The sequence below is a fragment of the Cnephaeus nilssonii genome (genome assembly GCF_951640355.1).
Source record: "Cnephaeus nilssonii genome assembly, chromosome: 11".
Lineage (NCBI taxonomy): Eukaryota > Metazoa > Chordata > Mammalia > Chiroptera > Vespertilionidae > Cnephaeus > Cnephaeus nilssonii.
The window spans coordinates 54,281,925-54,307,011 of record NC_137082.1 but is presented as its reverse complement, the minus strand read 5'-3'; the positions used below and the strand labels follow the sequence as shown (position 1 = coordinate 54,307,011).

Below are 25,087 nucleotides of genomic sequence, written 5' to 3'. Positions count from 1 at the left end.
AAAACCCCAGATTCTGGCATTTCTGGTAGGATCTATAATAAACCCAGGGCTGAAAAACCCCATATATCTCTGAAATCTGGGAATACTTTATAACTGATGTCTCTGTGCTACATAGTTTAAGTGGAGTATGACTTTTTTATTAAAGGTTCATTAAAAAGGGTGTCTTATATTCAATGAAATACTGTATTAAAAACAAGATACTCAGCAAAAATTACACTTAATGAAAGAATCAACAAAACTCATTAACAACTGTACGTTATTATCTATTAATGTGGAATACGTCTCTGGGTAGGAAGAAAATGTCTTAAATGTGACACCAGAAATATCCATAAAAGGAAACAATAATAAACTAGACTTCATAGAAGTAAGCAAGCTTCTGCTCTTTGAAAGAAACTGTTTTAAAAAAAGAAAAGAGAAACCATAGGCTGGGAGACAGTATTTGCAAGCCACACATCTCACCTCCTCCCCATTCATTCATTAGTAACCCCACTGTAAGTGACATCTCTTAGAAGTGAACTGACCCTTACCCTCAACTTTTGAGGAAACATGAAAATCAAATACAAAAATACATACCACTTTCTTTCCAGAAGGTTCCCAGAGAGAAATATCTCCCCATGATGTATTATAAAAGTACTTCTCTCCTGGATCAAAGTCTTTAAGGTCCTTTCAAAATGGGAGAAAAAGAGAAAAATTATGCAATTTCAGCAGATAAAGAAATATTTCATTAGAACCTGATGGGATTACTTGGCACCTAAGAAATCTACATGGGAAAGGCAAGTGAAAATGCAGATCCTTAGCAAACTATGACAGAGCCATTAAGTATACACTGAGTGGCCAGATTATTATGATCTCTGAACGCATAATAATCTGGCCACTCAGTGTATATCCTATATAATAAAAGGCTAATATGCAAATTGTCCCCTCGACCAGGAGTTCCACCAGCAAGCAGGCCAGCCAACCACCCATGTTCCCTCCCCCTGGCCAGGCTGGCCGGACCCCACACACCCACACATGCACGAATTCATGCACCCGGCCTCTAATATATATATATATATACACACACACACACACATACTGAGTGGCCAGATTATTACGCGTTCAGAGATCATAATAATCTGGCTACTCAGTGTATAAAACCCAAGGAATAGGCTGAAATAATCCAAGTTAAAATTATAGCTTCATAAGAAATATATTTCCTACAAATAATTTTTAAAAGAAAAAAAAAAAAACATCAGCACACACCACCTCCCATCAGTGGTAAGTACTTTGGGGAAGAATTTCAGGGTGCTGAGAGTATAAAGTGGGAGCTTCGAGTGTGTGCGAACCAAGGGCACCAGGTGTCGGCCACAAGGAGGGCAGACCATGTAGACCAGGGTGTGTCGAACATGGCAGCAGGGGAGGAGACGGAAGGAGATGGTGTCACTGAGAACCTAGCAACCAGATCTGATGGGAGTCCAGATTGAATCCTGGTTCAAACAAACCAAGTGTAAAAAATTTGGGGAAAAACTGGAGAAATCTGAACATAAACTGGGTAATAGGTAAGACAATTATTTAATGACACAGAAAGATGAAAGTCACAGAAAAAAGCAAAGTAATAAAAAAGCATGGTCGCCGAAACTGGTTTGGCTCAGGATAGAGCGTCGGCCTGCGGACTCAAGGGTCCCAGGTTCGATTCCGGTCAAGGGCATGTACCTTGGTTGCGGGCACATCCCCAGTAGGGGGTGTGCAAGAGGCAGCTGATCGATGTTTCTCTCTCATCGATGTTTCTAACTCTCTATCCCTCTCTCTTCCTCTCTGTAAAAAATCAATAAAATATATTAAAAAAAAAAAAAAAGCATGGTCAATATGAGCTTAAATTGGTAAAGACTGCCCACACACACTAAGATATTAATAATGATAATCGCTGAATGGTAGAAACGTGGCATTTAAAATTTTATTTTCTAAAAAAATAATTTTTTGTATTTTCTCTTTCACAGTTTATATCACTGTCCTTATAATAAATTTAATTTTAATCCTCACCTGAGGGTATTTTTTAAATTGATTTTTTAGAGAGTGAGGGAGATAATATATATATACTAGAGGCCTGATGCATGAAGATTCGTGTAAGAATGGGCCTTCCTTCCCCTGGCTGCTGGCACAGCCTTTGCTCCAGCCGGAGCCACCTTTCCACCTTTGTTCCGACCCTGAGCCACCTTTCCACCTTCCCACGCTGCCCAGAGGCCCGGAGCGGCTGGGGCGGTGCGGAACGCCTGCGTCCCGCCCCCAGCCACTAGGCCTCTATGTATGCAAATTAACCTGACATCTTTTGGTGGGTTAATTTGCATACCCACTCCTGATTGGCTGGTGGACATTGCGAAGGTATGGTCAATTTGCATCTTTCTCTTTTATTAGTGTGTGTGTGTGTGTGTGTATATATATATATATATATATATATATATATATATCCATGTGAGAGAGAAACATCCATCGGTTGCCTCCTGTACAAACCCCAATCAATCAAACCTACAATCTTTTGGTGTACAGGACAATGCTCCAACCAACTGAGCCACCTGGCTAGGGGCAAAGGTCTTTTTAATATATTAACAAATATTAGTTAAGCCAAAGAAAGATAATTAATATAACTGCTGTTTCTGAATATACCTGTGCTAACACACTGCTTACCAAGTCAATTCAGAACTACAGAAAAGTACACATTATTACAAGTATTTAAGCTGGAAATAGTATATTGTGAGGTTTGCAACATACAGAAATAAGACACATGACAATAGCACCAAGGCTGGAAGGGGAGGAAAAGCACACTGCTATAAGGTTCTTACATCACATGTGAAGCAAACAGTATTATATTAGAAAGGTAAATGAAAGCACAGAGCTACTGAATCAATAATGGAGATGAAAATGGAATTATAAAAAATATTCAATCTAAAAGAAAGCAGAAAAAGAAAAAAGGAACAAAGAACAGAGAGACAAGTAAAAACAAATAGCAAGATGGGAGATTTGAACCCAACCCTATTGATAATTACATTAAATAGCAGGGGCTGTGTTAAACCATTTCTATAAAGGAGCAGATAACATGAAATCTTTATCAGCTATACAGTCTCTGACATAAGCACTCAATCCACCACTGTGCACAAAAGCAACCAGAGACACTATAGAAATACTGACAAGCACGGCTATTTTCCACAAAGTTTACTTACAAAACAGCCAAATTTGGCCCATATTTGGGGCTATAGTTGGCTACCCTAGTTTGAAATACTCAAATTAAGAGACACAGACTGTCACACTGAATATAAAAACAAGGTCCAACCCTATGCTATCTACAAAAATCTCACTTTAAATAATAAAGACACAGACAGAATAAAAGTAAAAAGATTTAAAAAGGTATATCATGCTACCATTAATCAAAAGAGGCTGAAGGAGCTACATTGATATCAAACAAAGCAGATTTCAGCACAGGAAAAAGAATGTTAACAAGGCATGTGCCCTAGCCAGTTTGGCTCAGTGGATAGAGTGTCGGTTTATGGATTGAAGTGTCCTGAGTTTGATTCTGGTCAAGGACACATGCCTGGGTTGCGGGCCTGATCCCCAGTGGGGGCCATGCAGGAGACAACTGATAAATCACTCTCATCATTGATGTTTCCATCTCTTTCTCCCTCTCCCTTGCTCTCTGAAATCAATTTTTAAAAAAATGGATAGAAAGTCACTTCATGATGATAGTGGGGTCTAGTCTTCAAAAGAACTCAACAATTCTAAATGTGTATGCACTTTAAAGAGTTTCAAAGTACATGAAGCAAAACTGATTGACCTGAAAAGAGAAAAAATTAAATCCAAAATTACAGCTGGAGACTTCAACACGGCTCTCTCAATAATTGATAGAACAAGCCCACAAAATCAGGAAAGACAGAGTTCAACCCTGACCACCTAGGGGTGGCGCGGAACAAGGCGGGCGTTGGAAATGCGCTACAACCTCTCACTGGTTACCTGGCGGTGGGGGTGACAGGGACGGAGGTACGGTAAGAAGACTGAACGCCACTAACAACATCACAAAATGACATTTATAGAACTCTCCACCAACAGCAAAATGCAATTCTTTTCAAATACTCATGATATATTTCCAAAGATAGGTCTCATGCTGAGCTATAAAATAAATCTCAATATATTTAAAAGGACTGAAATAATTATAAAGTACAATCTCTGACCAGAGAAAAATTAAATAAATCTGTAACAAAAAGACATCTAGCCCAGCTAGCATGGCTCAGTGGTTGAGCGTCAACCCATGAACCAGGAGATCATAGTTCGATTCCAGGTCAGGCACATGCCCAGGTTGAGAGTTCGACCTCCAGTAGAGGGCATACAGGAGGCAGCCGTTCAATGATTCTCTCTGATCATTTATGTTTCTATCCCTCTGTCCTTCTTCCTTCCTCTCTCTGAAATCAATAAAAACATATTTTTTAAAAATGGTATCTAGAGAAAACCCAAAATTTCTATAAATTAAACACATCCTATCTAATAATAGAGTACCATGTAAATTACCATCACTCCGCTATGCCCACGATTGGGCGGCGGGAGGCTGGGGGGCGGGACTAGGAGTGGCCTATCCGGCCATTGAGAGGCACGGATCCGCTGCCACTGAACGGGGCTACGCTGCTGTTGAGAGGTGCAGGGGGTGGGACTCCTGACCCCTGTGCCTCTCAACGGCCAGATCCGGGGCCGCTGAGGGGGTCCCTCCCCCTGCGCCTCTCAACTGCAGGGTAGCCCCCCTCAGCGGCCGCGGACCATCAAAAGTGGGGGAGCGAGCTCTGGCCTCAGTCAGCGAGCCACGGAAACCCAGCAAAGAATGGAGAGCAGCGACGAGGAAGACATGGAGAAGCACCGCATCCACCTACGCCCCGTCACTCTGCGCACACGCTGCACCTCCTGCCCTGGGAAGTCCGGGTTAACCGGCCCGCCCCTGTGGGGCGCTTTTTCACCCCGGCCATCCGTCAGGGTCCCGATGGACTCGAAGTGTCGTTTCGGGGCCGCAGTCTTAGGGGCGAGGAGGTGGAGGTGCCGCCTGGCCTGCTGGGATACGTGATGGTGATGGAAGAGAAGTCAGTGGGAAGCAGGACTTTTCAGCGGGATCTGACAAGGACGAGCAGGAGCTGGTGGAACCCCCGGAGGCGCTGGAGTGGGACTTCGACCGCTTTATTCATGCCTCTGCCAGTTTCAGCCGCTTCACCCTGTGGGGCCTGGAGAGCATCCCTGGCCTGGATGCCAAAGTGCGTGCAGCCCTGACCTGGCCCAGCCTCACCGAAGCGATCCATAAACATGTGCCGCAAGACTGAGAACCAGCGCTTGAAACTGGAAGCCACCGATACCTTCACCAGCTCTCCACTTTGGATCCACTGAGTCCACCACCCCAATAAATGAGCTCTTTCACAGCAAAAACAAAAACAAAAACAAAACAAAACAAAAAAAAAAAAGTGGGGGACCTGGGTGCCTGTCTGCTCCGGCACCAGGCCTTTCAGAAGCCTCCGAGGAGCTGGAGGCTTCTGAAAGGCCTGGTGCACCAGCGGACAGGCACCCAGCTCCACCGCGAAAAGTGAAAGCGTGTAGGGGACCCTACACGTGCATGATTCAATCATACACTGGGCCTCTAGTTTCTAAATAATCCATGGATCAAAGAAGAAATCACAAAGGAAATTAGAAAATATTTTAAACTGAATGAAAAGGGAAACAATGAATCAGTTGTATAGGATGGAGTTAAAAATTACTTCAGGAGGAGAAACCAAGATGGCGGCATAGTTAAACACCTAAACTGCAGCCTCACACAACAATTTCAAAAATACAACTAAAAGACAAAACGGACATCATCCAGAACCACAGGAAAGCTGGCTGACTGGAAATCCTACAACTAGAAGGAAAGAGAAAACCACAAGGAAAATCAGAGGAGCTGTAAAAGCCTGAGGTACGGAGACATGGGCGCGCGTGTGCGGAGAGGATGGAGCCGGAGAGGACGGGGCGGCTGAGTGCCTGGCTGGCGTTCTCTAGCGGGAAGGAGATAAAAGCTCCAGACTGCACTGAACCCCAGCTCCGACTGCACTGAACCCCAGTTCCAGGCGAGACCCTGGGGACCCAGGCTCATACTGGGGGAATCTGGGCTGTAAGGCGGAAACTCAGGGGAGCGGCGAAAGGCAGAGCTCCGGAGGCGCGCACGTGAATGCATGCAGAGGATGGACTGTTGACTGTGCCGCTGGATTGCCCTAGCAGGAAGGAGACAAAAGCTCCGGACTGCGCTGAACCCCAGTTCCGGGAGAGAATCTGGGAATCCAGATTCATTGGGGGAGAGACTAGACTGTTTTGCAGCGGGTGAAACTCCAGGGCGCCTTTCTCTCAGAGGTGCTTGCAGCTAGTACCGAGGGACACTGAGACCCAGGAACCTCATAGGGCGGGGCTGACGGGAAGCCAAGGCTGTAGGCTCCAACCTGTAACTCCACCCTATCCAAGCTGAGCACAGAGGCTTTTACAATTTTGCAAGTCTAGTCGAATAAGGCTGTCTCCCGGCGTAGACACAGCTGATCCTCACAGCCAATTGGCCTGGAGGTCAACTCCTCCCACTGATACCAACAACAATCAAGACTTAACTACAACAAGGCTGTACACACAGTCCACAAAGGGGTGCACCAAGAGTGTCCACCTCAGGTAACTGGGGAGGCCGAGCCACTGGCCCATATAGGACATCTAGCACACGAAGCTACCCTACCAACTCAGGGAAGCAGCGAAAATGGGGAGACAAAGAAACAGATCAATAACCAAAGAAATGGAGGAAAACAAACAACTGGAGATAGAGTTCAAAACCATGGTTATAAGGTTTTTCAAGAATTTCCTAGAAAAGGCCGATAAATTTAACAAGACCCTCGAGGATATGAGAGAGACCCTCAAGGATATGGAAAAGGACCAACTAGAAATTAAACATACACTGACTGAAATAAAAAATATTATACAGACACCCAACAGCAAACTCCAGTAACGCAAGAATCAAGTCAAAAATTTGAAATACAAAGAAGCAAAAATCACTCAACTGGAAAAGCTAACAGAAAAAAGAATCCAAAAATTTGAAGATAGTGTAAGAAGCCTCTGGGACAACTTCAAGTGTACCAACATCAGAATTATGGGGGTGCCAGAAGAAGAGAGAGAACAAGATACTGAAAACTTATTTGAAGAAATAATGACTGAAAACTTCCCCCACCTGGTGAAAGAAATAGACTTACAAGTCCAGGAAGCGCACAGAACCCCAAACAAAAGGAATCCAAAGAGGACCACACCAAGACACATCATAATTAAAAAGCCAAGAGCAAAAGACAAAGAGAGAATATTAAAAGCAGCAAGAGAAAAACAGTTAATTACCTACAAGGGAGCACCCATACAATTGTCAGCTGATTTCTCAACAGAAACTATGCAGGCCAGACGGGAGTGGCAAGAAATAGTCAAAGTGATGAATAGCAAGAACCTACAACCAAGGGTACTCTACTCAGCCAAGCTGACATTCAGAATTGAAGGTCAGCTAAAGAGCTTCACAGATAAGAAAAAGCTAAAGGAGTTCATCAACACCAAACCAGTATTATATGAAATGCTGAAAAGTATTCTCTAAGAAGAGGAAGAAGAAAAAGGTAAAGATAAAAATTATGAACAAATACATATCTATCAACAAGTGAATCTAAAAATCAAGTGAATTAAAAATCTGATGTACAGAATAAACTGGTGAATATAATAGAATCAGGGACATAGAAAGGGAGTGGGCTGACAACTCTCAAGGGTAAAGGGGTGAGGGGGTGCGGGAAGAGACTGGACAAAAATCGTACACCTATGAATGGGGACAGTGCCACGTCTGGGACCTGCCCTTCCACACCAGACGCTCACACTTTGATCACCGTGAGATAAGGGAAGAGGGTGGGATGGGAACCAGGTGGAGGGGAGCTATGGGGGGGAAAAAGAGGAACAACTGTAATAATCTGAACAATAAAGATTTATTAAAAAAAAAAAAAAGAAGTACTTCAGGAGAATTTGTGGCACTACTTAAGAAAATGAACTAAATAAACAAACAAGAATGATATAAACTGCCCCCTTAAGAAATCCAATTTTAAAACTTCATAAATAAACCCTAAACAGAAAAATCCTATATAATAAAAGTCTAACATGCAAATTGTCCCTTCGGGCGGTCATTTCGGAGACTGGGGTTAGACTGGGAATTCGACCGCTAGCTATGATGTGCGCTGACCACCAGGGGGTGGCATAGAACATAGCGGGTGTCGGAGATATGCTACAACCTCTCGCCAGTTACCTGGGGGTGGAGGTGATGGGTTCTCTGCTGAGCTCACTCTCACACCCTCTGCTACCCTTCCCCAGGATGCCAGGGCTCGGGTGCCGGCGTCCGCGAGGAGCCTGCCCCGCATCCGCACAGTGTCTTCTGGGTGAGCAGGGCCACAGCTGCCAGAACTGCAAGGGCCGGTTGGGCTCCCCATAGGTTCACGTAGGAGCCGATCTGTGAGGCCGACTGGAAGAGAGCACGTTGCCCGCCCGGCTTCAGTGCGGCACCACTAGGCAGCCCAGAGGCCCATACTGTGCCCTGGCCCACAGCGTCCACCCGCACTCACTGCATCTCTGTGTGGGGACTCGGGCACCATGACTCAGGCAAAGGGGAGCATGCGAGGGTCGAGACCCAGGTGCTGTCCAGGACCCAGAGGTCAGCTGGGACCTGCCCTTCCACACCAGACGTTCACACTTTGATCGCCGGCCAGGCCTAGGGACCACACTCGTGCACAAATTTCGTGCACTGGACCTCTAGTGGAAAACATAAAAAGCAGAAATAAACAGAATAGAAAACAGACAATAGAGAAAAATCAAGGAAACCAAAACCTGTTTCTTGGAAAAGATCAGTAAAATTGATAAACTTCTGTTCAGATTGAACAGGAAAGAAAAGACGCGAATTACCAATATCAAAATAAAAGAGGGAACATCACTATGGCTCCTACAAATAAGGAAATAACATAACAACTTTATGCCAATAAAGTTGTAATGAACAAATTCTTTTTAAAAAAAATAGTTTTATTGATTTCAGAGAGAGGAAGAAAGAGGGAGAGAGTGAGAGAAACATCAATGATGAGAGAGAATCATTGATCGGCTGCCCTCCTGCACACCACACAATGGGGATCAAGCCAGAAATCCCGGCATGTGCCCTTGACCGAAATCGAACCCAGGACCCTTCAGTCCATAGGCCAACGCACTATCCACTGAGCCAAACTGGCTAGGGCGAACAAATTCTTAAAAGAAGATGAACTACCAAAGTTCACTCAAGCAAAACTAGGTAACCTGGTAGCCTGAGTTCTAGGAAAAAAACTGCATTCATAGTTAAAAACCATCCCACAAAGAAAACTCCAACTTAGATGAGATACTACAGAAAATGAAAACTTCAGAACATATTCTCATGAACATAGATATAAAAATCCTTAACCAAAATTTTGCAAACCAATCCAATATGTGAAAAGGACCAAGTGGAATTTATCTCAGGGATACGATTAGTTTAAGAGGTGGTTTTTTATTTTAAAAAACAACAAAAACAAAACAAAACACATAATTCACCATGTTAGACTAAAACACAGAAAAAAAATATTTTAATAGATGCAGAAAAATCACTCAACCAAATTCAACATCCAGTCATAATTTTTGCTTTCAGCAAAGAAAAATAATGAACTTCCTCCCCCGAAAAAGGGATCTACAAAAGAGCACAGCTAACCATCATACTGTATCAAGCATGAGAAACTGAAACCCTCATACACTATTAACGGAGTACACAATCACACAATTGGTTTGGATAAAGAACTAGCTGCTTCCTATAAAACTAAATATGCAATCTTACTAGAGGCCTGATGCACGACGATTCGTGCAAGAATAGGCCTTCCTACCCTGGCTGCCGGCACCACCTTCGCTTCAGCCGGAGCCGCCTTCCTCCTCTGGCCTTGTCGTGTCAATTTGCATATTCCCTCCTTATTGGCTGTGGGCGCCACCATCTTTTGGCACAGATTTACGGTCAATTTGCATATTTCATCTTTATTAGATAGGATACTTCTACATGTAGATAATTTTCCCAGAGAAATCAAGACATGTCCACAAAAATATTTTCATAAGAATATTCATCGTGCCCTAACCGGTTTGGCTCAGTGGATAGAGCGTTGGCCTGTGGACTCAAGGGTCCCAGGTTCGATTCCGGTCAAGGGCATGTACCTTGGTTGCGGGCACATACCCAGTGGGGAGTGTGCAGGAGGCAGCTGATCGATGTTTCTCCCTCATTGATGATGTTTCTAACTCTCTATCTCTCTCCCTTTCTCTCTGTAAAAAATCAATAAAATATATTTAAAAAAAAAAAAAAGAATATTCATCACACCTTAATAAAAAAAAATGGAGGAAAAAAATAAAAAAAATAAAAAGAATATTCATCACCCTAGCTGGTTTGGCTCAGCTGGCCCTTGTACTGAAGGGTCTCAGGTTCGATTCCTGTCAAGGACATATACCTTGGTTGCACGCTTATCCTCAGCTCTGGTCAGGATGCATGCAGGAGGCAACCAACTGATGTAATGTGGTTTCTCTCGTATTGATGTTTCTCTCTCTCAGTCTCTCCCTCTCCCTTTGACTCTCTCTTAAAAAAAAAAAGGAAAAATATCAAAAATATCCTCGAGTGAGGATTGAAAAATAATAATTTTTAAAAGAATATTCATAAGAAAAATCTTATTCATAATAACCAAAACCTGTAACAGCCTCAGTGTCCCACCACCAGGAGAAAGGATCTACAAACTAATCATTCATGCTGTTGAATACTACTTGGCAACAAAAGGACCAATCATACATATCACCACTGAGAAGACTCTTCCATGGAAATACATATTATTTATTTTCCATAAAATTGCACAACAGGCAAATCTAATCTACAGTGAAAATTTCAGAATAGTGGTAGCCAGTGGGGTGGGGGCAGTGACTGACTAGAAAAGGGCTTGAGGAATCGTTCTGGAATGATGGACTTCTTCTAGGTCTTCACAGAGACTTGTATAACATGAGTAAATGCATGTTAAAAACCATCATTAGAGACTCTGAAGGTGCATTTCACAGCATATAAAGTCTCCTCCCCAAAACTGAAAACAAAGACTAAACTCTAGATAGTGACACGAATGCTGAAAGAATTTAGGGTGAAGTGTACTGATGCCTGCAACTTTCTTTGAAATGCATTAAAAAAAAAAAAAAAGAGTAACAGCCCTGACCGGTGTGGCTCAGTTGGTTGGGTGTCATCCCATGTTACAGAACATGCATTGGTTGTGGGCTCGATCCCTATAGGGGGCCTACAGGAGGCAGCCAATTGATGTTTTGCACCCACATAAATGTCTCTCTCTCTCTAAAAATGGATTTTAAAACAAAAAGAACAGTGGGTGAAGATAGATACATGTATGTTAATTTTGTAGAATTTCGGTGGTAAGTAGATGGGTTTTCACTATATAATCCTTTCAAGATTTTTGTAGGGTTAAATTTTTCAAAAGAAAACACTGGGAAGAGAAGCAGGAACAGTAATGCTATATCACAGGAGAGGAGGGAAAAGAGTTTAAAGGAAGGAATGCTTTCCAGAATGTCAGAAGCAGCAAAAAAGAGCTAGAAAAAAACAATTTTAAAAAGTATTAGAAAATAAATGAAAGGTATTAACAATATTTCAATATATTTTTGTAGGTATGATTTAAAAACAGAATAATAAACATTTAAATATATATATAGGAATGGTTTCAGATATAGGACTCCAAAGATTACTATAAGAGCTTTCCGTATATTATCAATTGAAATTTTCTCAGTCTATACACACACACTTGTGTTCTTAGCTTGCTGCTTTTACACTCTGCAAATATTACTTAGATTCAAATACCTATTACTAATAGACTATGTGTATATTATCTACCTTCTCAATCTTGCAACCAAATAATTACCCTGCTATTGTACTCATGAAAGCCATATTTTAACACTGCTCCTGGGAAACTGGGTCTACGTAAGAGGTTCCACTTCAGTATCTCTCCCATCGTTTTATTTCCAAACTAGAGGCCTGGTGCATGGATTCGTGCACCGGTGGGGTCCCTCGGCCTGTAACCTCTCGCAATCTGGGACCCCTCGGGGGATGTTGGACTGCCGATTTCGGCCCGGTTCCCGCAGGCCAGGGTGAGAGACCCCACCAGTGCATGAATCCAGGACTCTAGTATGCATATACAATCTTTGGTTAATCTCTTCCCGCCACTCCACCGGGCTCCTTCCCTCTGAGATTCATCAGTCTGTTCCATGTTTCCATGCCTGTGCGTTGAGCATCTGCCCCCTGGTGGTCAGTGCGCATCATAGATACCGGTCAAACAGTTGCTTAAACTTTTATATATATAGATGGACTTTCAGTCAGGCAATTATTAAAAGTAGTTCTCTACTTGGGTTTTACTTAAATTGATTCATTTAAAAAAATGTTTGTTAAACAAAATGTTTCTGTTAAGCTTCGGTATCCCAGACACAATTCTGATCAAAGGTAGTACAGTAGATAACAAAACAATGAGGTCCTTGTCTTCTTATACTCAAGGACCTCAAATATATTATTTGTGGGAGACAAATAATAAACAAGTAATTTTAGGTACTTGAGAGCTTTGAAGAAAAATAGAGCAGGTAGAAGAGAATACAGTGGGAGAGTGTAGCATCTTAGAGGGAAGAGCTCTCTGGGGTGGTAATGTTTAAGCAGAGAACTCTCTGGGTTCCTTTATCATTAACATTTGTCTACCTGCTGACCATTAATGAGAATCCTGATAATTATTAGTCTTTCAGTATCAGACTGCCTTTTTATTTTTATTTTTTTTACTTTTTAAATGGAGGGGATTTTTTAAAAAATATACTTTATTCATTTTTTACAGAGAGGAAGGGAGAGGAATAGAGAGTTAGAAACATCGATGAGAGAGAAACATCGATCAGCTGCCTCATGCACACCTCCCACTGGGGATGTGTTTGCAACCAAGGTACATGCCCTTGACTGGAATCGAACCTGGGACCCTTCAGTCTGCAGGCCAATGCTCTATCCACTGAGCCAAACCGGTCAGGGCCAGTATCAGACTGCCTTTTTAATAAATAAAATCAATCTGGTTGAAAGTCTGAGATTTAAAAATTAAGAAGCTGAACTCTTCACAGGCCAATAATACTTTGAATTAAGTTAACAAGTTTAAAAATTTCTAAGCAGACAGGGTTCCTATTTCGATAGTTACGAATAAAATATGCACAGAATTATCAATGGCTATAAGGCTACACAGCATGCCTTATTTAACAATTTTTATTTCTTTACAGATGTGCCAGCCATATATTCTCAAGTTATAAGAATAAAATTATAATAGAACACAACTTGTCAGTAGAGTGTAACTGCCACCTTAATTTTTAAACTTTTGTAAGACTAAATATAGTAAGTTCACAAATCAGAAAAACAACACCCTATCATATCATGTATGTATCCCCATTTATTGATTCTCTAACAATCCTGAGAAATTAAGTTAGGGTCTTCTTATGCTAAAATAATAAATAATTTAACACACTCTCCTCAAAGATCAAAAACAAATACACAGTTAACCCTTGACAACCCAGAGGTTAGTGGTCCTGACCCCCCTCTCCATCCCTCTGCCCACAACAAAAAAATCCACATTTTAACTTTCAATGCCCCCAAAGCATAGTTGTCCCTGGGCACCTACAGGGGATTGGTTCCAGGACCCCTTACAAATACCAAAATCTGGGGATGCTCAAGTCCCCTCTATAGTATGGCCTAGATCAATGCACACAGTTGGCCCCCCGCATCCACGATTCCCAACCACAGATCAGAAATACTGTTTTTGATCTGCAGTTGGTTGAACCTGTAGATGTGAAACCGAAAGGGCTGACTATATATTTATTGGAAAAAACTGTGTACCAGTGGACCCCTGAAGTTCAAATCCCTGTTGTTCAAGGGTCAACAGTATTTTAAAACTAATGACTATATATAGCTTACATACTCAGTGTCTGAATGCTTTCATGCTTTATTTCTGGTATCTGAAAATGTCCTTTGTATACAGTTAATGCAGTACAATGTTCAAAGTAAAACTTTAATAAAGCAAATTAAAAATGCAAGTGCCTTGGCTGGTGTGGCTGCGATTAGAGCGTCAACCAGTGCACTGAAGGGACATGGGTTCAATTCCCAGTCAAGGACAGGTACCTGGGTTGCAGGTTCGATCCCCGCCTCTCATATTCATGTCTGTTGGTCTGTTTGTCAGTCTCTCTCTCTTTCCCCCACCCTCCCACTCTCTCTAAAAATCAATGGAAAAAATATATCCTTGGGTGAGTCTTAACAACAAAAAAGCACACAAAACTTGCAATAAAAAAAACCAACAAAAACTTAATGACCATAAAAAGCCCCTTATAAAAGTCACTTTAAAAACTTGTCTGCTGCCCTAGCTGGTTTGGCTCAGTGGATAGAGCGTCCAGCTGCGGAATGAAAGGTCCCAGGTTCAATTTCAGTCAAGGGCACATGCCTGGGTTGCTGGCTCGATCCCCAGTAGGGGGAGTGCAGGAGGCAGCCAATCAATGATTCTCTCTCATCACTGATGTTTCTCTCTCTCTCTCTCTCTCTCTCTCTCTCTCTCTCCCTTCCTCTCTAAAAATCAATAAAAACAAACTTGTCTGCTCTTAATCTATTACTGATATCCTCTTACCTTTAGCAATTCCTTGCAGCTGTCAAGCCCAATATCCACAAGAATTCCTTTCACCTTTTTTCGTACCTTCCTGATGTTGTCAAGATTTTCCACAGGAATTTGAAACATTTTTGGAATTTTCCTTAGAAAGAAAGAAAAGAAAACTGTAATAAGTAACAGGATTGTTAAAACACTGAGAGTAATTTTCAACAAATCATGCTGGGACAACGAGTTATCCACATGCAAAAGAACGAAGTTGCACTTAAAACATTTTTTTTAAATATATTTTTATTGATTTCAGAAAGGGAGAAGGAGAGATAGAAACATCAATGATGCGAGAGAATCACTGATAGGCTGCCTCCTGCAAGCCCCTACTGGGGATCGAGCCCACAACCGAAGCATGTACCCTTGACCGGAATCGAACCCGGGACCCTTCAGTCTGCAGGCTGACGCTCTATCCACTGACCCAAACTGACTAGGGCTGAAGTTGTACTTTTTGCTCACACCATACAAAAAAATCAACTCAAAATGGGTCATACACCTCCACCTAAGAGCTAAAATTTTTTAAACTGTCAGAAATAAACAAGCAGAAATCTTCATGACCTTGGATTTGGCAATGGATTCTGAGATATGACACCAAAAAGCAACAAAAGAAAAACTAGGTAAGTTGGACTTCATGAAAATTTAAAACTTTGGTGCTTCAGCCCTGTCAGTAAGGCTCCATGGTTGAGTGTCAACTTATGAACCAGGAGGTCATGGTTCGATTCCCAGTCAGGACACATGCCCAGGTTCAGGCTCGATCCCCTATTAGGGGGCATGCAGGAAACAGCCAATCAATGATTCTCTTATCATTGATGTTTTTTCTCTCTCTCCCTCTCCCTTTCTCTTCTCTCTAAAATCAATTAAAAAATATATAAATAAATAAAACAATTTTGTGCTTCAAAGGAAACCACGCAAAAAGCAAAAAGAAAATCCACAAAATTGGAGAAATTTTTACAAATCGTATTTCTGATAAGGAACTTATACCCAGACTATAAAAAGAACTCTGATAACTCAATAATTAAACCAATATCCAAACTTAAAAGTAGCTACTATACAAATGGCCGTTAAGCACATGAAAAGATGCTAAACAGCCATGTGGAAATGCAAATGGAACCACAATGAGATACTTCTTTATACCTATTAGGAAGGCTGTAATTTTGAAAACAGAAAAGAACAAGTGTCGGCAAGGATGTAGGGAAACTGATTTCTCCTACACCACTGGCAATAAAATGGTACAGCCAGTTTGGAGGTCTAGCAGTTCCTCAAAGGATTAAATACACAAGCACCATATGAGCCAGCAATTCCATCAAAGAGAAATGCAAAACATGCATCCAAACAAGAACTGCAAGAATGTTCACAGTAACACTATTTTTTTTTTTACAAATTTTTTTCTTTTTTTTATTGTCTAAAATTTTACATATGTCTCTTTTTTCCCCAATTGACACCCCCCCCAGCCATTCCCACCCCAGGCAAGCCGCCACCGTCCCAGTCTCTGTGTCCATTGGTTATGTTAATATGCATGCATACAAGTCCTTTGGTTGCTCTCTAACCCCCCTCCCCTACCATTTGTCTCTAGATTGATCTATTCTTGTTCATCAAACTACATTGATCATTATGATATTTATCTTTCTCCAACTGGCTTATTTCACTTAGTATATTTCTCCAACTGGCTTATGTGATCATGTGATATTTATCTTTCTCCAACTGGCTTATTTCGCTTAGTATAATGCTCTCCAGTTCCATCCATGTTGTTGCAAATGGTAAAAGTTCCTTCTTTTTTATAGTGGCATAGTATTCCATTGTGTAGATGTGCCACAGTTTTTTAATCCACTCATCTGCTGATGGACACGTAGGCTGTTTCCAAATCTTAGCTATGGAAAATTGTGCTGCTATGAACATAGGGGTGAATACATTCTTTCTGATTAGTGTTTCTGATTTCTTGGGATATAGTCCTAGAAGTGGGATTACTGGGTCAAATGGGAGTTCCATTTTTAACTTTTTGAGGAAACTCCATACTGTCTTCCACAGTGGCTGCACCAGTCTGCATTCCCACCAGCGGAATAACACTATTCTTAATAGCCAAAAAGTAGAAATAACCCGTAAGTCCATCAACTGGTGAACAGATTAAAAAAAAAAAAAAGTGGTGCATTCATAAAATGGAATATTATTTGGCCCTAAAAAGAAATGAAGCACTCACTAGGCTACAATGTGGATGAGCCTTGGGGAACATGATGCTCAATGATAGAAGCCAGACACAAAGGATCAAGTGGTCTGATTCCATTTACATGAAATGTTCAGAACAGACAAATTATATATACAAGCAGAAGGTACCACATTGGTTGCCTAGGTTGAGAAAATGAAGGCTGAGGGGAGGCTCAGGAGAACTGGGAGATGATGGCTGAGGGGGAACAGTTTCTTTTTGGCATAACAGTGTCCTAAAACTGACTGTGGTGATAGCTACACAACTCTGCAAATATACTAAAAGCCATTGAATTGTACCCTTTAAATAGGTGAATTGTATGGTATGTAAATTACATCTAAAAAAATCTGTTTTTAAAATATCTGAAAAGACATAAAATTAAAATAAACTCTTGATACTTGACTGGAAAAGAAGGCACAGGTGTGACCTTAACTGCTTTTAATATATACATAGATAAAAATAAATGTGTGACCATTCCATAGCTCTGCCCACTAAAAGAGCCTAGAAGCAGTTTCCCAGCCCAATAGCAGTTTGAGCACTCCTATGACCCAAATCTTAATTTCTAAATACCACTTTCCACTAAAAGGAACCAGGGCTCCTTGGGAAAATGGCTGATTCGAGGGCTGGAACATGGAAAAGATGCTCCCAGAACACCTTGTGCCAGAAAATAAAGAAGTTGGTCAAAGAATGGTGAGACATATCAAAAGGATTCAAAAGAAGCCAGCCTGAAGTTCTCACAAGCAAAATACGGGACAATCTGGGCATCAAATAAATAATGATAGTAACAGATTATAGCCAGTGCACTAAATTATCCAGAGATAATGAAACAGTATCTTCCATTCCATGTGCTCTTCTTCAAATATCACTTTGATACTCTTTCCAAAAAGTAAGGGCATCTACGTCCCCACCCCATGAACCTGGGCAAAACTTTATGGTGCCTTACCTAATAAAGAATGGCAGAATTAATGCCACGTGACTTCCAAGGCTACACCATAAAAATGCCACACTGCTGCCTATTCTCTGGGGACCATCATGCTGGAATCCACACACGATGTTGAGAGGAAGCTAAACTACCCCAACAGAGACTACACGGAGATGTTCCATTATATGTGCAAATGAAGATGCCACTAAGACCCGTCAAGTCAACCCCAGCCTTTGAGTCTTCCCAGACTGAGACCCAGACATTGTGGAACTCCTAATTCAAAGAATGAGGTTTTTAAATAAAATGTTTTATTCTACCAAGTTTTGGGGTAGTTTGGTATACAGCAATAACTAAAACATAACCCACTAGAATATAAACTTAATTCCATGGTGTTATAATGAAATAAATTGAAAGCTTGATGAGAAATGGAATATTTACATGGTTTCCAAGCACCTACTCACAAAATACTTATCAAGAAAAAAGATTAATTCACAGAAGTCTGGCAAACAAACCCAAATTAAGAGACACTGTAAAAAACAACTAACCTATAATACTCAAAAGTGTCCGAGATCATACAATATAACACTATTCATAGTAGCCAAAATGTGGAAACAATTCACATGTCCATCAGATGGCCAATGGATAAACAAATGTGGTATATCCATACAGCGGAATGAAAAGCACTATTTGGCAATGAAAAGCACTAGGTACTAATAGATGCTATAATACAAATCAAACTTAAAAGCATAATGCTAAGTGAAAGAGGATGGATACAGAAGTCCTCATATTGTCTGATTCCGCTTACAGGAAACATCAGAAAAAGACAAATCTACAGAGATCAAGGGTAGCTTAGTGGTTGGCCCCAGTGGGAAGAGGTACTGACTGCAAACGAATAGGTTTGGGGTGGGTGGATGCTGGAAATGTTCTAATATTAGATTGTGGTGATGGTTGTACAACTCTGTGAATATATTTAAAAATCATTGAATTATACACTTAAAAAGATCATGAAAGGAAAAACTAAGGAACTATTCCAGATCAAAAGAAACTAGATAACTAAATATAATGTGCAATTCTATCTAGATTCTTTTACTCTAAATATTATTGCAACTGGCAAAACTTCAATGGTGATAATGTATTGATTTCCTGATTTGATGGTTGTTTTCTGGATATGTAGGAGAATGTTCTTATTTGTAGGTAATAGACAATATTTGGGGTAATGTGGCATCTTGTTTGGCAATCTACTTTCAAAAGATGGGGGGAGGGTTTTTTTAATTGTATTTCCGTAAATCTGAAATTATTTCAAATGAAGTTTTTAAATGTGTAAACTATAAAAGCTAAAAATAAAATCCATAAAATTTGAATTAAAGAAATGTTAGGTAGTATAATGAATGCCAATTTTTAATTATAGAAAATAACTTTTAAAGATTGACAATATTCACTAGTAGTGAAGGTAAGTAGAAAAATTATAATTTCTACATGTTTAGAGAGCAATTTGGCAGTATCTCCAAGATTTTAAATGACAATTTCTACAAGTCAGCAATTCCCCTATGCACCCTTCCTAGGACTCTCCAGAGGAACCAGTTTATACATCTCTCATTGCATTCATCTATGTTGTAATTATCTATTTTCCCTATTAGACTAAGCTTCAGGGCAGGAATCATGTTTTATTTGCATGGCTGGGCCTATCACAGAGCATAATACATAGCAAATGTTTATAATAAATTAACAAAAAGGGTAATATAAAACGTTAAGAGTCATGAGACATGTGGAAAGGGCTATGGAGGTTCAAAATGGAATGGCTATGGAAGCTTGCAGAGGTGGAGCCCAAGATGTTCCAGGTGAACACATCAGCATCAAAAATGACTGAGGTGAAGGAGGAAAAGTCTGGATATATTCGGCCAAAGGTCAATTAAGCCAATGCTGACCAATGTCTCTCTCATCATTGATGTTTCTCTCTTAGAAATCAATAAAAACATACTTTAAAAAAGGTAAATACACTGAATTGGGTTCCAGTCTTCAACAGCATCATCTAACAAAGGAGCTGTCAAGAACCTCATGATGGCTTTCTTTACAAAGCATGTACAAGGTGACTTTCCAGCCACACTGTCTTCTTTAGCCAGAGCAAGGCTCAACAAAAATTTCTATCATAGGCTTTCTACTCAATCAGACTTGCTTTCGTTTCCTCCTTAAAGTTCCACTATCCTCTGTATGCTAAGGAAGTTAAGTTTGTTGCTTGCAAATAAGTCTGGCCTTACCTAGCAAGCACTAATCTTATTACAGGATTCTGAGAAGCATGGAGAACAGGGATTGGTGGACTTGCCTGAGCAGCAGTTTTAGAACAGGCTGATTTCATAGGCTGGTTCCTGGAGTTTATTGAAGAATGGCTGACTCAGGAAGAGATACTGAAATGAAGCTGTGATTGAGCAAGTTTTAAATAGACTCTACAGTAACCTATTCAAGACTTAGGAACAAGGCCAAGGAATTGTCAGTCTTCTGTTTTATATTTGGAGAATAGTCCCAGCCAATGTGGCTCAGTGATTGAGCATCAACCTATGAACCAAGAGGTCATGGTTTGATTCCTGGTCAGGGCACAAGCCCGGGTTTGGGGCTCGATCCCCAGTAGGGGGCATGCAAGAATAGCTGATTGATGATTCTCATCATTGATGTTTCTACCTCTCTCTCCCTTCCTCTCTGAAGTGTGTATATATATATATATATATATATATATATACATATATATATATATATGTGTGTATATATATATATGTGTGTATATATATATATATTCACAAAGGTTCATCTACTATTGATGTTTTTTAAAAATTTGAATAGTAAATTTTTTAAAATATATATTTTTATTATTTCAAAGAAAGGAGAGAGAAAAATAGAAACCTCAATGATGAGAGAGAATTGTTGATTGGCTGCCCCCTCCACACCCCCCACTGGGGATTGGGGCAACCTGGGTATGTGCCCGACCACACCAGCTTGAGACCTAATAGGAAGTGCCCCCATTCCCTCATTGTTATTGATTCCCCCAAAACAAGCATTAAAAAAACTTTCCCTTTTGCCCTGACCGGTTTGGCTCAGTGGATAGAGCATCAGCCTGCGGACTCAAGGGTCCGGTCCGGGGTTCGATTCCAGTCAAGGGCGTGTACCTTGGTTGCGGGCACATACCCAGTAGGGAGTGTGCAGGAGGCAGCTGATCGATGTTTCTCTCTATCCCTCTCCCTTTCTCTCTGTAAAAAAATCAATAAAATATATTTAAAAAAAACAACTTCCCTTTTTAGCAGTTTGCTAACTGTTTAAGGGTAACAAAAAAAAATAGGTAAATTATAAAAGTTTCATAACCTTTCAAGAGACCTGTTTTATTGCTGCCAATCACTTTGGGGAAAAGAAGCTGAGTTTTACCATAATTTTTCATTCCAAAATACTATACTTTTTATCCATTCCAAGATGCAAGATTCCATACAAAATGTCTAGTGGATTAACCAGGAAAGAAACTGTTTGCTGTTTTCATATTTATAGATCCTCTAATGATGCTGTTCTCCATATATCTTAGTACTCAGTTAAATCTGTACATCTGTAAAAAAATGTATATTAGGAAACCAAAGGCTAATGCAGCTGCACTAATCTATCTCAGTTCACACTAAATTAATTTTAATTTCATAGTGTGGTAAACATGGACCTACCAAAATGTCCACTGATATGTACCAGAAACTGTTATTTCCCAAAGAGGCACTTAAAGGGTTTTCCTTTGTTGTTTAGTACCATGACCATTTAAAAATATTGCATTATGTAAAAAAATACACTCTAAAACATAAAGTCAATCAGATAATAAATACCTTTTAAGAGACAGAACTTTCGTTTGAGTTCCTGTGAAATCTAACTTCTAAAAGAATTTCACTTGAGAGGCAACACAGCACAATGATCTCACCAGCAAGGATTCTGGAGCCACTCTGCTCCAGTTCCAATCAACTCCACAGTTTACTAGTTGTGCAATCTTTCCCAAATTACTTAATCCCTGGGCCTCAGTTGCCTACCTGTGAAACAGGGAAAGTGCAACCTACTCCATGAAGGAGTTGTGAGGATGCATTAATACAAGAAAAGCACTTAGAATATCCGAATTTAGTTTGCTATGAACCTAATTCCAAAAATCGAAATGAATATCACAAGCATTGGAATAAGGGGCTTTACAAAAAAAAAAAAAAAAATGCCCTAGGCCTAGCCGGTTTGGCTCAGAGGATGGAGGATCCACCTGCAGATCGAAAGGTCTGTGATTGGTTCCAGTCAAGGGCAAGTACCTCCGTTGAGGGCTTGATCCTGGTCCCAGTCAGGGCAGCAACCAACTGATGTGTCTCTCTCACACTGATGTTTCTCCCTGTCTCTTCCCCTCCTTTCCACTCTCCCTAAAATCAATAGAAAAATATCCTCGGTGAGGATTAACAAAAACAAGAACACAGGCTCAACAAAGTCCCCGCTCCAAACGAAATAAAGTTTGTTCACTATTTGCCCAACTCTCCAGGAGCAGCTCTAAGTTATGATACATTACTTACTCCAACCAGAGATGAACACGCACTTTCCACGACCCGGTTTTTATGTGAGATTCTCTCTCCCACAAACTCTCTCCACACCAACGCCTACCTAGACTCCAAGCCCTACTTTTTGATGAAAACTGCATACCTTCCTATCACAGCGAGTTTTAATAGCATGCAGGCAAGTCTCTCATTCAAATGCAAAAAAAAAAAAAAAAAAAAAAATAGTTAAAATATGTAATAATTTCCCATTATGCAACTGGGCACTATTTGAACTGGCAGTTAAAACCTCGGACATTCCAAAGCCAAATGTTAGCAGAAATTTTGCAAACAATCTACGTCAACGCAGTCGGCACCGGCATATGAAAAGTTAAAATTTTAATGTTAACACCTGCATAGAAGTCATCAATATTCACATCAAACCATCAAAGGTGAGGAAACAGGGATTCGCCGTCAACTGTGGTTCACACCGTCCTTTTCTTCTGGGGTAAAAACACCACAGGGCAGGCTAAGGAGCGACCGCATCTTCATGGCCCACTTTCGCGGTCACTCAAGGCTGGTCCGGGGCCAGTCGGAGAAGAACCGGGACTGCGCGGGGTGCGCTTTGCAGGGGCCGCCCTACCACCCCCACATCCCCGGGCCGCCCCCCTCCCCCTTCTCCGTCCCCCCACCCCCGCCCCCGGCCCCCCAGTCCCAGCCCTTCGTCTCCCGCCCTGGCCTCGCGGCCCCCGCCCCGCCCCGCGGCGACCACCCCGGTCCCACGTGACATGGAGGGACGACCGGCACCGTTCGGGCCGCGAACCCGCTGCCCGAAGAACGCCGCGGGATTCGTGAGGCGGCCGTGGGTGTGGGCGGGACGGGGCGGAGCCGCCGCCGGGACTTCGCGGGCCCGGTCGGGGGCGTCGTCGCGGGGCCGGGCCGGGGGCGTACCTACCGCTGGGCGCCCGGAGCGCCGCCGCGTCCGCTGCCGCCTCTCGCCGCCGCCTCTCGCCGCGCCCCGCCCCGCCGGGGCCCACGCCCGCCTCCGCCCCGCGCGGCGGGACCCCCGCCTCGGCGCGCGCACACCCCCGCGCGACCCTGTCCCCTCCTCCCAGCTCGGCCAGAAAGAGAAAATGGCGCTCGATTTGCCTCCGGAAGTGACGCATGCACTCATTTGCATGTCGGTGCAGTCAGCCAATGGGATGAGAGGGTGCGTGGGGCCCCTGGGCCGGGCCTCACAGACCCCTTGGGGACCTTGCCTAAAGCTGGACTGGAGCCTCTGGGGTGGGAGTGGTGGTGTCCTGCAGGAGCCCCCTACCTTGACACCCCTTCTGCCACAGTGGACTGGCCTGCTAGTCCCTTACCAGCATCTGTGCAAACTCTCGTGAGAGTTTGAGTGGATAATGACGTCATTGAAGGGGTGGGGCAATTGTGTCATCAACCACGTGGCCAATCACGTGAGCTCACCATATCTTTGACCTCATTTGCATGGAATGGGGATGGAGCTAGTAGCTTCAGCAGGAATGGTAGCCCCGCCCACATATCAGAGCCAATAGGAAACTAGCTATGAAGAGAACCCTGCCCTGCCATTGGACAGTAGAACTTGGGCTATCAGAACTTTTAAAAGTGTGCCCTTGATTGGCACATCTTGGTGAACTGACTGGATAGGGTCTCCTGACTATTCTAAAAAAATTTGTCACACCTTTTCTTGAGAATTCTGATTTTTAAGTTAGAGCCACTGTATGTTTTGTAGGTTAATTACATACATTTGTAAAAACTCCTAAATGACCTTAAAATTCACTCTGCCCAGATTTATTAAATACTGTGAAGCAATAATATATTTTTCAAAATGAATGAAAACATGGAGTAGGAGCTTTCAAAATGGCTTTGGGTCTTCTTTAATTGAGTCAAGCACCCTCAGGGAGCTTGCAGTTTAATGAAGCCAGGTGTGTATATAAACACCTACTTTTATTTATTGGGTCCCTGTCCTAGTCGAGCTCCCTAAAGACTATTCCAGACCTTTCCCACTTCATTGAAGCTCCCTGGCAACACCACCCTTCCTCAACTTCCTTTTCAGCGGAAGGTCATGTGTCCTCCTACTTCTTCCAGAACACCAAGACCATCAGACTTGGTGTTTTCAACCTCCCAGCTCCTACATGCACACCTCTTTCCTCAACAACCATCCTTAGAGCTAGTTTCAGAGGATATTTCTGCCCACATGGGTGGGCTGGTCCATCCATTGTTGGACCTTGTCTGTCTGCCCTGCTGGCACCTCATTGTCCAGTCATCCCATGGTCCTCCCCTCCCCCACCTCTACTGGTTGGTACCTTCTTCTCAGTTTTAGCCTAGAGACTAAAAACGTAACAGGCACTCAATAAATGTCTGACTTATCATAATTGAAGGACAGCTTACTTTTTTTAAATTTATGAATTGTGATTTAATTTGATAATGAGTTACAGGGAATGGGTACAATATCCCCATATGTATCTCTGAGAATTTATGGGTGTGATGGAAAGTAAAGTCAAAGCCTTCCAGTCCATCATAATCCAATGAGAGCACTGTATCACACCTCTCCAAAGAACACCTCTGCTCCCTCCACTATTCAATCTGGTGTTCTCTCACCCCCACTCTTACCACTCTACAGAAATGCTTGGTCACTAGTCAACTACCTGTTGAA

The 25,087-nt window shown here is 42.0% G+C and overlaps 1 protein-coding gene across 7 annotated transcripts in view; it reads right to left on the bottom strand.

Annotated features, from left to right (window-relative positions):
- Positions 1–23,751, bottom strand: part of ADNP2 (ADNP homeobox 2) — a 30,140-nt gene extending 6,389 nt beyond the window's left edge. Inside the window, exons 1-4 of one of the 7 annotated variants that reach the window (XM_079783391.1) lie at positions 23,729–23,751; positions 22,201–22,305; positions 14,757–14,877; positions 574–663 (exon numbers count right to left, since the gene is read on the bottom strand). In XM_079783391.1, coding sequence (XP_079639517.1) covers positions 574–663; positions 14,757–14,864 — 198 coding nt within the window. In that variant the 5' untranslated portion in view covers positions 14,865–14,877; positions 22,201–22,305; positions 23,729–23,751. Of the gene's footprint in view, positions 1–573; positions 664–14,756; positions 14,878–22,200; positions 22,565–22,822; positions 23,054–23,361; positions 23,499–23,728 lie in introns of those variants that run through there. The other 6 variants (XM_079783389.1, XM_079783390.1, XM_079783387.1 and 3 more) reach the window with 6 other exon arrangements.
- Positions 23,752–25,087: the final 1,336 nt, after the last annotated feature.